We start from the raw sequence: 14,443 nt of genomic DNA, 5'->3' as shown, positions 1-14,443 counted from the left end.
GGGGCTGGGGGTCCCCGGGCCGAGCTCACGCTGCCCCACCCCGCAGACCCTGAGCAGCTTCTTCGGGTCCCTGCCTGGCTTCAGTTCCGCCCGCAACCTGGTGGCCAGCGCCCAGGGCTCCGGCAGACAGAGCCGGCCAGCAGCCAGCACTACAGGCGCCCCTGCCCCTGAGGCCACCCAGCCTCAGGCTCAGGGTGAGTGGACGGTGGTGGGGTGGGGGCCTGAGTGGGCCCAGACAGAGGGAGCCCCCAAAGGCACTGCTGCGTCCCAGACCCCACAGGCAGCCTGACAGGCGTGAGGACGGGAAGCGAGCTGGCCGTGGGGGCACAGACTGCGTGCGGACAGCATGCTCTCGCAGGCCCCATGCTCTGGGCTCCCACCCCGCTGCTGGTTTCCTGTGGGAAAGGCCGGGGGCTCTGCCCATCTGAGCTCCTGGAGGACTGTGATCCTGGCTCCCAGAGAGGGCAGCGGCTTCCCTGGGGCCACACAGCCTGGGTCTCCTTGTCCCAAGAGTCAGCTGGGACACTCCGGGCAGGCCCAGGACACGCAGAGCAGCTGCTGAGGGAACCCAGGGCTGGGGCGGCCACCAGGGCTGGGCCTCGCTCTGGGCCCAGGGCCCCGGGCAGCTGACTTGTGCCTCACATACCTTGGCCAACAGGCAGCTGGCAGCTGCCAGGGGAGGGGCAGGGGCGGCCAGGGCTGTGTGGGCCAGGGGCTGGGCTGGGGCCAGCTGAGGACCCCACCGAGTCCTGCTCCAGGGCAGTGCACTGCAGGGGGGCAGGGAGACCCTGCAAGGGTCAGTGCCTGAGCCTGGCTGGACACTCGATGTCACCTCCTGCTGTCCCTGGCCGGATGGCTGGGACACCCCTGACCTTTTGGGCTGTGCTGGGAAATTATGCAACAGGCTCCAGGGCAGCTGATCCCAACGGTGTCCCACACCCTCCCTGACAGCTTCTGTCCCCGCAGTGGCCACGGAGCCAGCACAGGTGCCCAGGGGTACAGAGGGACTGCCGCAGCCTCCAGAAAAGGTGAGAGGGGCGGGCGGGCTGAAGCCTTGGGGCCTCTTCTGGGTGTCCCATTCCTGCCACCTAGGACGGGGAGGAGGCAGGCACGCCCCTGCGGGTCCTGCTGGGGGATCCACATGGACCCCTCCCCTCTGGGCTGTCTCCACGCCTGCAGAACGGGCACGGGCTCCACCCGGCATGCAGCCAAACAGCACCATGCTCTGTGCTCACCAGGCTGAGTCCTCCACCCCTCAGGGAAGGCAGCCCAGAGGTGCCGAGCCACCCGCAGGTCACACAACAGGGTGTGGCAGGCCATGGTCTGGACCTTTGGCAGTCACAAGCTCAATAACCCATGCCACCTCACCATCATCCTAGAAAGGGGGTCCACTGTGGTATCAGAGTCCCTGAGGCCTGGCCCAGCTGAAAGTCACAGCAGGACAGCAAAGCCCTGGCACCAATCTCCCCAGCACAGGTCCCCAGTCTAGAGCTTTCATCTGCCAGATCCGGGGACCTCGGAGGGCCAAGAAGTGCTGGGCTCAGCCCTGAAGGCTCCTGAGCCCCAGTCCAAACACACCTGGCAGCCGGGCATGGGGGCCACCACACCTGTAATCCCAGGGGCTTGGGAGGTTGAGGCAGGAGGAACCGGCCTCAGCAACTCAGGGAGGCCCTGTCTCTAAATATGAAAGGGGCTGGGGATGTGGCTCAGTGGTAAGTGGCCCTGGGTTCATTCTCTGGCAGCAAAAACAAACAAAACATACACTCAGCAGCAGAGGCCACACCCCTCTGCATCAATTGAGCACCTACTGTGTTCCAAGGGTTAAGGTGCCCTGATTCACCTTCACCTTTCCTGAAGGAGATGCCATTGTAATCACCATTTTTCGGGCTCAGAGAAGGACTGTGGCTTGTCTCAGGTCACATCTCGAGTACAGGAGAGAGCTAACTAAAACCCAGCTGTTTCAGAGCCAAGGTGGGCACCTGAGCTAACCGTGGGCAGAGCCAAGTGTGGAGAAGAGAATGTCAGCTTCTCAAGCCTAGTAACCATGGAAACCGGGGCCAGCTCCTTCCCGGCAGTGCAGCCGTCTTGGCCTTGCAGGGTGCTGAGCAGGATCCCTGGCCTCTATCCCCACCAGGCCAGCACACCCGAGTCATGACACCACAAGTGTCCCAGAAGGCAGGACCTACCCAGTTGAGACCTGTTGAATTAAAAAGCGCATGCTTGGGCTAGGTGCAGTGGCACACACCTGTCATCCCAGCAGCTCAGGAGGCTGAGGTAGGAGGATTGGGAGTCCAAAGGCAGCTTCAGCAAAAGCGAGGCACTAAGCAACTCAGTGAGACCCTGTCTCTAAAATGCCAAAAGGACTGGGGATGGGGCTCAGTGGTTGAGAGCCCCTGAGTTCAATCCCTGATACCAAAAACACAAACAAACAAAACCCCCCAAACCAATCTGCCTTCTCCACTGCTGCTGGGAAGCCAGGCTTGAAATCTGCCAGAGAATACAACAGGTGACCACAGCACAGGGACCTTCGTGACATGGCTGAGCCTGAGGCCTGGGACCCTGGCGAGTAGGCGAGAGCCACCAGTGGAGACTCTATTGAATGGGGCGTTGGGAATAACTGGAAAAGAACTTTGGGCGCACTGTGACACCGGCTCACGAGCCTGCCCTGGGACGCCGGGGCCAACATGGCTGACAAAGGGACGGTGTGTCCGGTGGGATGGGGCAGTGTTTCCAGGGAGCAGGGCCTGCTGCCAAGGGAGGACGGTGAGCTCTGGGGTGCAGCACCCCCACTCTGCTGACCACTTGTGTTCTTTCTTTTCAGCTGATGTCAGAGGCCAAAGCCCTGGCATGCTCCCAGCTGACCAGAACCAAGGGGGCCATCTCCTCTCGAGTGGCCAGTGTGACGGACGCAGCTACCACACAGTCAGCACTCACGGGCACCAAAGAGGTGCTCTCCAGCGGGCTCATGGGGGCAGTAGACATGGCCAAAGGGGCTGTCCAGGGAGGCCTGGACACTTCAAAGGCCGTGGTCATTGGCACCAAGGACACAGTGACCAGTGGGCTCACTGGGGCAGTGAATGTGGCCAAAGGAACTGTCCAGACCGGCATGGACACCAGCAAGAACGTGCTGATGGGCACCAAGGACACTGTATGTAGCGGGGTGACAGGGGCCGTGAACGTGGCCAAAGGAGCTGTCCAAGGGGGCCTGGACACGTCAAAAGCTGTCCTGACAGGCACCAAAAACGCAGTGTCCACAGGGGTCATGGGCTCTATGAACGTGGCCAAAGGGGCCATACAAACTGGACTGAGCACGACCCAGAATATCGCCACAGGCACCAAGGACACCGTCTGCAGTGGGGTGACCAGTGCCGTGAACGTAGCCAAAGGAGCTGTCCAGGGGGGCGTGGATACCACGAAGTCTGTGGTCCTGGGCACCAAAGACACTGTGTCCGCGGGGCTCACAGGAGCAGTCAGCGTGGCCAAGGGGGCCGTCCAGACTGGACTGGACACCAGCAAGACCGTGCTGACTGGCACCAAGGACACAGTGTCCACTGGGCTCATGGGGGCAGTGAATGTGGCCAAAGGAGCTGTCCAGACTGGTGTGGACACCACCAAGAACGTGCTGATGGGCACCAAGGACACCATTTGTGGTGGAATCACTGGGGCCATGAACATGGCCAAAGGAGCTGTCCAGGGGGGCCTGGACACGTCAAAAGCTGTCCTGACAGGCACCAAAAATACAGTGACATCTGGACTCACCGGGGCAGTGAATGTGGCCAAAGGAACTGTCCAGACCGGCATGGACACCACCAAGACCGTGCTGACGGGCACCAAGGACACAGTGTCCACTGGGGTCATGGGGGCAGTGAATGTGGCCAAAGGAACCGTCCAGACTGGTGTGGACACCACCAAGACCGTGCTGACAGGCACCAAGGACACTCTATGTAGCGGGGTGACGGGGGCTGTAAATGTGGCCAAAGGGGTAGTCCAGGGGGGCCTGGACACCAGCAAGACCGTGCTGACGGGCACCAAGGACACAGTGTCCACTGGGCTCATGGGGGCAGTGAATGTGGCCAAAGGAACTGTCCAGACCGGCATGGACACCACCAAGACCGTGCTGACCGGCACCAAGGACACTGTCTACAGTGGGGTGACAGGGGCCATGAATGTGGCCAAAGGAGCTGTCCAGGGGGGCCTGGACACGTCAAAAGCTGTCCTCACAGGCACCAAAAATACAGTGACATCTGGACTCACCGGGGCAGTGAATGTGGCCAAAGGAACTGTCCAGACCGGCATGGACACCAGCAAGACTGTGCTGACGGGCACCAAGGACACTCTATGTAGCGGGGTGACGGGGGCTGTGACTGTGGCCAAAGGGGTAGTCCAGGGGGGCCTGGACACCAGCAAGACCGTGCTGACTGGCACCAAGGACACAGTGTCCACTGGGCTCATGGGGGCAGTGAATGTGGCCAAAGGAGCTGTCCAGGGGGGCCTGGACACGTCAAAAGCTGTCCTCACAGGCACCAAAAATACAGTGACATCTGGACTTACCGGGGCAGTGAATGTGGCCAAAGGAACTGTCCAGGGGGGCCTGGACACCACCAAGACCATGCTGACGGGCATCAAGGACACCGTCTGCAGTGGGGTGACCGGGGCCATGACTGTGTCCAAAGGGGTAGTTCAGGGGGGCCTGGACTCCACGAAATCTGTGGTCCTGGGTGCGAAGGACACTGTGTCCACCGGGCTCACAGGAGCAGCCAATGTGGCCAAAGGCACTGTTGAGGCTGGCATGAGCTTCGCCAAATCCACGCTGCCCGGCACCAACGACACCGTCTATGGTGAGGTCACCCATGTGGTCAGCCTGGCCCAAGGAGCCATGCAGGGGGCCCTGGACCCCAGCACCACTGCACTGACCAGCACTGCGGAAGCTGGTCTTGCTGGGCTGGCCAGGGCAGGGAATGCGGCCTCAGGTGCTGCCCACACCAGTCTCAGCAGTAGCCGAAGCTGGTGTCCTGAGGCCCAGGCCGAGGGCTGGGGTGGACCTGTTAGCTACAGCGCTACAGACCCAGTTGGCCAGCAGACCGCTCTGACCCCCACAGAGGCCCTGTCCTCCAGGGTCTTCAACCTCCCAGATCCCCCTGGAGCTGGCTGGGAGCCTGCTGGGGAAGCCACAGGTGTCACCACGGCCCTGGTGCCTGATGTCACGGACCTCACCCACGGGGCCCTGAGCGAGGCGGCGGCGGGGCAGCAGAGGGCCTCGGCTGTGTGCCAAGGAACCACTGGCTTCGCCACGCTCCGAGACGAGCTGGAGGGGCTGGGGGAGATCTTCCACCCCATGAGCTCCGAGGAGCAAGGTGAGTGGGGCCACGGGAGGGCTGTCCCCCTGTCCCGGGCGCCCAGCCACCCTGCAGGGCGGTCTGGGCTGAAGGCTTCTTCCCCTCCAGCTCAGCTGGCGGCCTCCAGGCCGGGGCCCCGGGTGCTCTCGGCCGACCAGGGAAGCTACTTTGTCCGCCTCAGTGACCTGGCCCCGGGCCTCCGCCAGGGGCTTTTGAACATGCCTTGAGCCACCTGCAGCACAACCAGTTCCAAGCCAGGGACACGCTGGCTCAGCTCCAGGACTCCTTCCAGGTGGTAAGAGACTCCCCCCTCCTGGGCCCCCTGCCCCCAGACCCCTCAAATGCCCCTGTGGCAAGGCATCCAATGGGGCCTCAGCACTAGGCCCAGGCCGTGCTGTGCAGAGAGCAGGTGGCGGGGTGTCCCTCTGAGGCATGTTCTGGCCAACAAGGTGGCAGTGTGAAAGCCTGGAGAGGACAGAGACAGCAGGACAGCAACCTGGGTGGGCACGTGCCAGGAGCTGGGCACGGTGGTGCAGTGGGAAGCTGGGAGGGGCGCCACAGGCTGGTACAGCTGGAGCAGCTGGGCTCGGGGTGTACTGCAAACGTGGAGCACCCACAGGTGTGTGGGTGAGGACGGAAGGCCCTGGTGACGACAGGAGGAAAGCAGGGTGCTTGGCAGCTGGGGACTAAACCCTGAGACTGGCTTTGGCCCTGGAGGCTTCTGCAGGAGCAGCAGGCTCAGTCTCACTGCAGGGAAGGCTGGAGGGAAGGCCCTGTGCGGGACAGGACGACGGGTCCTGGGAGGGCCGGGTGTATGTGCTGGGGACACAGTGACCAACAGTGAGGTAAGAAACACCCAGTGAAGGACAGTGATGGACAGTTAGTGACAGGAAGGGACAGAGCCACTTCCCGCAGTGGGCAGGGAGGGCTCACTCAAGAGGCAGCCTGGAGGAGTATGCCAGGGCTGAGTGGGCAGCACGTGTCAAGGCCCTGAGGCCAGAGCATGCTGGGAGGGATCAAGGGACAGATAGGAACCTGAGTGACCCCTGCAGAGAGAATGATGGGGTGTTGGTGGGGATAAGGCCATAGATGTCCCTGAGGCTAGACCACACGGGCCCAGTGAGGACTTGGGTTTTACCCGAACAACGATGGGAAGCCATGTAGGGTCCTGGGCTGAGCATGCCATGATCCCACTGGCAGTCCACCTGAGCACCTCAGGGGATGGGACTGTGTCCTCAACACAGAGGAGCCCACTGCTCATGGCCGTCCTGCCAGGCCATGGGGAAGGTCTGGTTGTGAGACTCTAAGGCCAGCACCCTATGAACGTCCCCAGTCCCGGCCAAGGCACCATCATGTCCCCAGCACGTCTCTTTCCAGATTGAGAAGGCCATGAAGACTCCACAAGGACAGCTGTGCCTGGACCGGGGATCTAGTGCCAGAGCAGAAGATCTGGGTCCCCAAGAGGTGTGTCTGGTACTGGGTGGACCCCCCCCCAGCCTGGCCCTGGGTCCACTCACCGTGCTCCTTCCTCCCACAGGTGCAGGACACAGCAGCTCTGTCCAGGGTGTGCACCCTTCTCAGGCAGCTGCACACAGCCTCCAGTGGTCTGGCCTCCAGCCTCCAGGGCCTGCCGGCCGGGCTCCAACAGCAGGTCGGGCAGGTGCGGCACAGCCTCTGTGAGCTCTACGGCATCGTGTCCTCAGCTGGGTCCGTTGGGGAGCTGCCAGCCGAGCGCCTGGCCCAGAGCCGAGCAGGAGTGAGCCAGGCATGGCAGGGGCTGGACCAGGTGCTGGATGGCCTGCAGCACAGCCCCCCGCTTGGCTGGCTGGTGGGGCCCTTCGCCTTGGCCCCTGGTGGGCAGCCATAGGCATCTGCAGACCAGAGCGCAGGCGTCTCCTACTGCTTGCACTGCCCAGGGAGCCACACTCAGAGCCTCCTCCTGGCCCCAAATCCAGCTCTGGTCCCTCAGAGCCCTGGGCCCTGCAGGCTAGAGCTGGCAGACACAGGAGCCATAGGGCACGTGACTGTCTGGGTTCAGCCACCATGCTCCAGGGCCTAGGCCTGTGTCCCCACTCCTTTCTCCCCTCTCCTGACCTAGGAGCTGGGCTCGCTTAGACCGCTGACCAGGGCCCCGCCTGAAGCCCTTCAGTGAGCAAGTCAATTAGGAGAATGGAAACGCGCCCAGTGTAAGGTGCGCTCCACTTGCCCCACTGCAGACTCCTTATCTTTAGGGGGCTCTTCTAGGCCCTCAATGTGGCTCCACGGCTATCGTCTTACGGGTGGCTCCCACGACCACCTGGCTCTGAAAGCAATCCCAAAGCCGTGAGCAACCTCACTGTCTTTTTTTCTCATTTGGTACCAGGGATTGAACCATTGAACCAAGGGACACTTAAGCACTGAGCCACATCCCCAGCCTCTTTTTCATATTTTATTTAGAGACAGGGTCTCACTGAGTTCCTTAGGGCCTCATTAACTTGCAGAGGCTGGCGCTGGCTTTGAACTTGTGATCCTCCTGCCTCAGCCTCCTGAGCTGCTGGGATTACAGGTGTGGCCACCATACCCGACCCACATGGTCCCCCAACCCAGTACTAGGTATGGAACCCAAGACCTCCCACATGCCAGAGAAGTGCCCCACCGCTAAGCTCCGCTCACAGTCCTTTTATTTTGAGATAGGGTCTTGCTAAGTTGTCCTGGCTGGCCTTGAACTTAAGATCTTCCTGCCTCAGCCTCCTACCTAGGTGACAGGTGCACCCCCATACCTCATACGTAAGGTGTCTTGAGAACCTTGTTCCCTTGTTGCACAATTGTGTTAGAATACCATGGCCACCCTGAGGCAGACACTCACCACCTCTGCCAGCACCCAGTGAGGCTGAGAAAGGGCTTCCTGAGGACAAAGCTGCTGCCAGCCAGCAGAGTCACCTCCACAGCTCTGCACTAGCTTGGCTGTTGGGTGAGGGAAGTGACGAACCAAGCTACTTCCTGTCTCTGGCCACTTACCCACAGTCCTACCCACAGTCCTCTGGTCCTTGAGGAGGCAGGGCTGAGGCAGCCAAGCAAAAGTGTGAGCAGAAGGGACGGAGCCTGACAGAGCCTGCTCAGCATGCTTTGAGATCTGGGTTAGGCCAAGGCCTGCCTGGGTGATAACTATGGAGACCCCTTCTTCCCTAGCCATACTCCCCTTGATCTTCAGGGGGACCCTGAGAGGGGGATGAGGACATTGGAGCTGCATCGATCAGAAAAACTGACAGGTGACCAACCAGCCCGCTTTCCAGTTCTAACCCTCTCCTCTCCTTGCCCCGAGTGCCCAGAGATGGGGACACTCAGGGTGTCCATGAGCCAGGAGCTTCCTTGCTGCTGGGCCCCACTCACTGCTACAGCGGGGAGCAGCTGCCTCATGGAAAGCCAGCGACCAGAGAGAGACCTGCTCGGCCGCCCTTCCCAGAACCCTGTAGCACAGTGATGACCATGCTACATCGAAACTTGCATCTCTTTTTTAAGCATCATCTTCTCTGAAAAGGACCCGGGTCCTTTGAGCTCCAGCAGGTGCAGGATGGGTGAGCTGCTTCGCCCAAGGGTCACCGAGGATGCCTGGAGTAGTGTAGGGCCAGGTCACATCAGCTTAGCTCTAAGCTGGAGAAGCTGTGCCTCAGATGACAGGGCTACTCTTGAGTGCCCAGCCAGCTCTGCCAAGGCTCCTTCTGACTGTGCCACATGCAGTCACTAGATGACGGGGCCAGGACATCAGGTCTATCCAAACCAAACCTGGGTCTGAGGCTCAGGAGTTCCTCCCTGGAGACCACACCTACTTCCCATCTGGATAGGGGAACTTGGTCATCACAGGCAGGGGACAAACATGGGAAGCCACTGTTGAAAGAACTACCAAGTAATAGGTGTCCTCTCTAAATCCATATAGCAGAGTCATGAGGTGGGGTCACCCTCTTGCACCCGTGAGGAAGGCCACATGCCAAGCTCACAGGAGCTGGCAATGCAGTTGGCACGAGCGGGGAGGCCCACAGCAAGGCTCACGTGGGGTAAAAGCTCAGTAGAGGAGACAACTGCAGCACCCCTGTAGGCCCAAATGCCTGGGGGTGCTGAAGCCTCCTACAGCCTAGGGGCAACAGACACACTAGAGTCAGGTCACATAAGCTGGGACATTCAGGGAAGGTGTACTCTGCACTCTGCCCTCTGAGCCACCTCTGTTCCTGCTTGGCCTGCCCGCACCAGGCTGCCAAAGGCAGGAAGAGCCACCCCGCAGCCTCTGTCTGAGCTGTGAAGTTCCGAGCCTCGTTTCTCCTCCTCTCATGGAGGCCCTGCTCCGTCCAGCCTCCTTTGCCACTAGCACCACGGGGCCTGAGGTACTGCGAGGACAGTCACTCTCACTACTCATGGTGGCCCAGTAGCTTGACCCTCTGTCCCCTAAGGGCCTCTGACAGCTGCAAACTGCTCCCTGGCCCTGGGCTCCGCTTCACCCACCAGTGATGCTGGAAAACCAAGTCAATAAAAGCAATCTTTTTTCATTAAAAAACCCTTTATAGTCATTTCATGTCGGTCAGAAATCACAGAAATTAGGCAGAAAAAAAACCCAAGGAGACAAATACAAACAGCACAGCGTTTCCCCAAAAGTTCTCTGCTCTCATGGGAGGCTGGGAAAGAGACGGGGCAGGCCTAGGACTCTACTGTGGATGAGCTGGGCCAAGGCCAGGGCTGCCGGGCTCAGCTCTCCTCGTCCAGGGACTCCGAGTCCAGCTGCGCCCTCTCGTGCTCCTGCTCCTCGCTCCCAGGCCTGTCCAGATCGGGGCCCTCCCGTAGGCTGCTGGTGGGGCATAGCAAAGGTGGCACGTGAGGCTGCACTGGCCCTGTCCCTACCTCTGGAGCTGTCAGGCAGGGCCAGTCCTGAGGAAGAGCTGGTCCTGGCCCCAGGTTCTCAGGCACTGCCTTGCTCTCCTCTCCTGCCCCACCCACTGCTAGGCAACTGTGAGCACCAGGAGCACAGCGCCCACCTGCTGTGGACGTGCCGCGTGGGAGGCGGATGGGCCAGCAGAGAGCAGGGCTGGGTGAGTGGGCACTGAACTAACCAGCCTCACCTGCCAGACACAGCCCGTGGCCTCAGCCCTGGCTGCAGGTGGGGACTGGTGTTCACAAACTGTGCCTGCCTGTCCCACGGGGTCGGCAAAATAGCACCTGCCCAGGACGCCTGGCCCAGGCAGCTCAAAGCCCTGGAGCTGCCCGAGGGGGGGCACTGTTGGCCAGTGCCAGCCAGTTGGACCAAAGGCTAGCTGCAAATTTGTGACAGGGGACCAAAGTGGAGGGAACATCCCTGGGACTCTTCCCAGCAAGACCAGGTCCATCAAGAACCAGTGATAAGATAGTGGGGTACACTGCCCATTGCCTCCTCCCACAAAGGCTCCCCTCTTGCAGGTGACACTCACTTGTTGTGCAGATCTTCAGAGGAGCCACGTCTCAGGCCCTCCTCAGAGTCCTGCCCGTCCTCCTGCTCCTTGTCCTCCACATTCTCCCCTTTCTGGGACATGGCCTCACCATTCACAGGTGCTGAGAGACCTGGAGGACAGAGGGCCATGGCACACTGCTGGACTAGGTCTGGGATTCCCTTACCCTTTTTGTCCAGAGTGAGTCGGCTTTGAGTCAATATGCTGAAGGACGGTGAAGGACAGTCGACCCTCCTCAAAGGGTCACCCACGAGGTGCTAGCTGGGTGAGTCACTACTACAGCCAGCTCCACGCCCACAGGGCACCAGTCTTAAGAGAGGGGGGCCGCAAGTGACAACAGGGAAGAGCACATCTCAGCCTGACATATAAATAAAGAGCAGCCTCAGGGCTGTCCTGACTGGCCTTCAGCTAAGCCACTGGTATGAAGGGCTGACCTGAGCACCTACATTGGGACCACCTGACCCTGGCCACCCTACGAATCCCTCTGTGCTCTCAATGTCTCTAGCCTCCTCAGCCACCTGGGGCCCAGCAAGCTAGGCTGAGGCCTCGTACCCGCACTGCCACAGCTGCCTTTCTGGGAACTCCCAGCTCCTGGCCTCACACACGCTTGGATCCCAGGGGCATGTGTGGCCCCCAGGCATCTGGGCTCTGGGCCCACAAGCAGCACAGGCACCTGCTATCACGAGCAGGCACTCTCAAGGCCTCAAGGCCACCTGCACTCTGTCTGGCACTCAGCAGAGCCAGAACACCCTTTGCCAACTATGCCGGGATGGAACCAGGTCTGCAGATGCTACCAACAGGAACACCCACTCCAGACAGTCTGGGGAAGAGAGCAGAGCTGGGTTCCCACCCAAAATATCCTGCAAGCACTGCTCCTCTTGCCAGGAGACCAAGGCTCAGAGGTCCATCCCACCCCTCACCGGTGCTGGGCTCCTCCTCCACCTTCTCCTTGGGGGCCTCTTCCCCAGCCAGCTTCTCCTCAGCCTTCTCTGCCTCGGCCTTCTCCTTCTCTGTTCCAGTTTTGTTCGCTTTCTGGATCGCCTCAATCTTTGGTCCCAGGACCCGTGACTTGAGCCGAGTATAGACTTCTGCCGCCTTCTCCATCACATCCTTGTTGGCCTTATATCGGCGAATCTGGCCACCAGGAGGCCCCACTTATTGAAGGCAGCTGGCCTTGCCCACCCCAGACCCTCCTCTCCAGTTGAGGCTGCCACCCTCCATGGGGTGCCCACAGCCACCAGCCCACCAGGAACCCCAGCCCAGGCATTCCTGACTGTGCCTGGCCCACTGCAGGCCCATCTCTAGTCCCACCATACCTTCTTCAATGTGGCCACCACATCTGTGTTCTTCTGCAGGATCTGAGAGGTCACCTGCAGGGTCCCTAGTTCTTCCAGTGCATTAAGACACCTCTTCACGTCCTGTCGGATGGGGAGTAAAAAATGGCAGCTCTGGGCAAGAGACATCCTGGCCTCTCTGCAGGGAAGGCTGCATCCTGCAGAGCAGTGCCACTTACTGTGCCACTGGCAGGGACTCAGGACAGGCAGGGATAACCCAGAATCCCACTGTTGGGGATCCTCCTGAGGCGCCCCTGCTGGCGAAGCTAGGCACTGCCCTTGGCAAGGCCATCCCATGAGGGACTCCACCAGTGGGGCCCTGGATTTGCCCAAGCTTCCCAAGAATTCTAAGGAAGCCCTGGATGCAAGTGGCAGAGGGGACTACACAGCTCAGGGAAGTGGCTGTGCTATGATACCATGGCCCCAAGAATGTCTTACCGGGTTGTCAACCTTGAGGGCAAACTTGATCTCACTGTGCAGTTTCTGGAGTTTCTCCTCCACAGAAGGTTCTAGGGCCAGGAAAGACAGCGAGTGGCAGGACTGAACGGGCCTCCAGGCCAGCTGGGGCAATGTCTCAAGACCCCCAGAGGAACCAGGGTAGGGGGAGAAGAGGGCAGGGGGCAGCTAAGCCCACCCTGCACACGCTCCAGCCCCCACCTCAGGGGTGCTAAGGACCTGCCTAGCGCCCTCTCGGACCAGAGAACCCCACCTCCATGCACTTGCTCCCATCCCCAGCAGACTCGGGCTGCGAAGCCCAGGCTGCTGGCTCCTCACCTTTCTTCTTCTCCACCTTCCGGTCTAACTGGAACCCTTCGGACCGCTTTCGGGTTCGTTCTACCTTCATGGACCTGTGGAGAGGCACCCCATCATACGGAACCCAGCAAACCATATAGTCCTCCCACCCAAGAACCAGGGCCTGGGGGTGGACCCACCCAAAGGGCAGAAGGAAACCTTTAGGAGGCCCCAGGGGCTGGGTTCAAGGACAGGTCAGAGCTTGTCACTATCTAGCTCCAGGACAGGACCAAGTCAGCTACAGGCTTCAAGCAGACCAAGACCCAGCCCCCTCTATGCGGGCTCTGTGAACCAAGCGGAGTGCTAGAACTCCTCCTCTACCCCTGTGGCAGAGGGCTGGCAGCAACAGAAAGCACTTGAGTTTGATATTCGAACGAAAGCGAGCACGCTTGTCATCCCAGTGACTCGGGAGGCTGGGGCAGGAAGATCATAAGTTTGAGGCCAGCCTGAATAACTCAGCAAGACCCTGTGTCAAAATAAAAGACAAGGGGCTGGGGTTGAGGCTCAGTGGTAGAGTGCTCGCCTCGCACGTGTGAGACCCTGGGTTCAATCCTCAGCACCACATAAAAATAAATAAACAAAATAAAGATATTGTGCCCATGTATAACTTAAAAAAATTTTTTTTAATTTCTAAAATTTAAAAAACCCAAAAAGGACTGGGGCTTGGCTCAGCAGTAGAGCGCCTTGGGTTCATCCCAGTACCAAGGAAAAAAAGCAAGTAAGTCGCACATCACACTCCACGGCACAGCAGTCAGAGGGTCACGCTGGCCGGTTCTCCAGGGCTGTCTGTTCACCAGTGGCTGGAATTCCATTTACAACGTGGGCCAGGGATGGGCTCCACGTCCCTCCCTCAGTGGGTCTCAGAACCACAACTACCAGGCTGGGGCTCGGCTGCTGCCCTTGGCACTGTGGACACTGGCCGTGTCGTTCTCTGGGGGAGGCATCCTGGGCACTGCAGGATGCTGAGCAGCATCCCTGGCCTTCACCTGCTCCATGCCAGGAGCTCCTCCAGTCACGACAGCCACCACTGCCCCCAAGTATCACCCAGGGATACCTAGGACCACAATCCTGGAGCCCTGGCTCCCCCGCAACTTGAACCCTCAAGTGGATTGGGCTCCAGGGCTAAATTCCAAAGCCAGGCCTCGATGGGGGAGGAGACCTCCTGGGAGGCGGAGAAGCACGGGGTCCAGGCTGGGGTGAGGCTGGGGGCTGTGGAGCTGACCTGCCTCTGGGCTTCTCCTCAGGCCGCCCTCTCTTCTCCTTCTGGCTGGGTTTCCTCGGGGGGTCTGTGCTTTGCGGTTGCAACTTCTTGGTCGCTTTCTTTGCCTACAGCAGCCAGGGCCAGGGGTGGGGTTGGAGCATAGGTGATGGGGCTCATGGTCTCAGACCCCAGACCACCCCATCTAGAGCTGCGGCTCCCCACTCCACGGCCCCCCACTCCACGGCCCTTCTCCCTGCCTGCAGCTGGTGGGCAGGTTGACTCCTGATCTCCGGCCCTGAGAGGGCTGAGCAGACTGGGAGTCCAGGGCTCCAC

At 60.3% G+C, this 14,443-nt stretch overlaps 2 protein-coding genes across 2 annotated transcripts in view; one reads left to right on the top strand and one right to left on the bottom strand.

The window, feature by feature from the left end:
- The window catches only part of Plin4 (perilipin 4), a 12,015-nt gene extending 2,154 nt beyond the window's left edge, over positions 1–9,861 (top strand). Inside the window, 8 exon segments of the mRNA XM_048812350.1 lie at positions 47–194; positions 952–1,028; positions 2,822–2,914; positions 2,987–5,354; positions 5,445–5,540; positions 5,543–5,631; positions 6,714–6,800; positions 6,874–9,861. Of these exon segments, the coding sequence (XP_048668307.1) occupies positions 47–194; positions 952–1,028; positions 2,822–2,914; positions 2,987–5,354; positions 5,445–5,540; positions 5,543–5,631; positions 6,714–6,800; positions 6,874–7,203 (3,288 nt within the window). The 3' untranslated portion in view covers positions 7,204–9,861.
- Hdgfl2 (HDGF like 2) overlaps positions 9,575–14,443 on the bottom strand; it is a 27,844-nt gene continuing 22,975 nt past the window's right edge. The window contains exons 12-18 of the mRNA XM_048810908.1: positions 14,132–14,235; positions 12,892–12,965; positions 12,556–12,626; positions 12,100–12,201; positions 11,704–11,917; positions 10,766–10,895; positions 9,575–10,149 (exon numbers count right to left, since the gene is read on the bottom strand). Coding sequence (XP_048666865.1) covers positions 10,050–10,149; positions 10,766–10,895; positions 11,704–11,917; positions 12,100–12,201; positions 12,556–12,626; positions 12,892–12,965; positions 14,132–14,235 — 795 coding nt within the window. The 3' untranslated portion in view covers positions 9,575–10,049. The remainder of the gene's footprint in view (positions 10,150–10,765; positions 10,896–11,703; positions 11,918–12,099; positions 12,202–12,555; positions 12,627–12,891; positions 12,966–14,131; positions 14,236–14,443) is intronic.

This window comes from Marmota marmota, unplaced genomic scaffold, assembly GCF_001458135.2.
Source record: "Marmota marmota marmota unplaced genomic scaffold, marMar, whole genome shotgun sequence".
NCBI lineage: Eukaryota > Metazoa > Chordata > Mammalia > Rodentia > Sciuridae > Marmota > Marmota marmota.
This window is presented reverse-complemented; position numbering and strand designations above follow the sequence as displayed.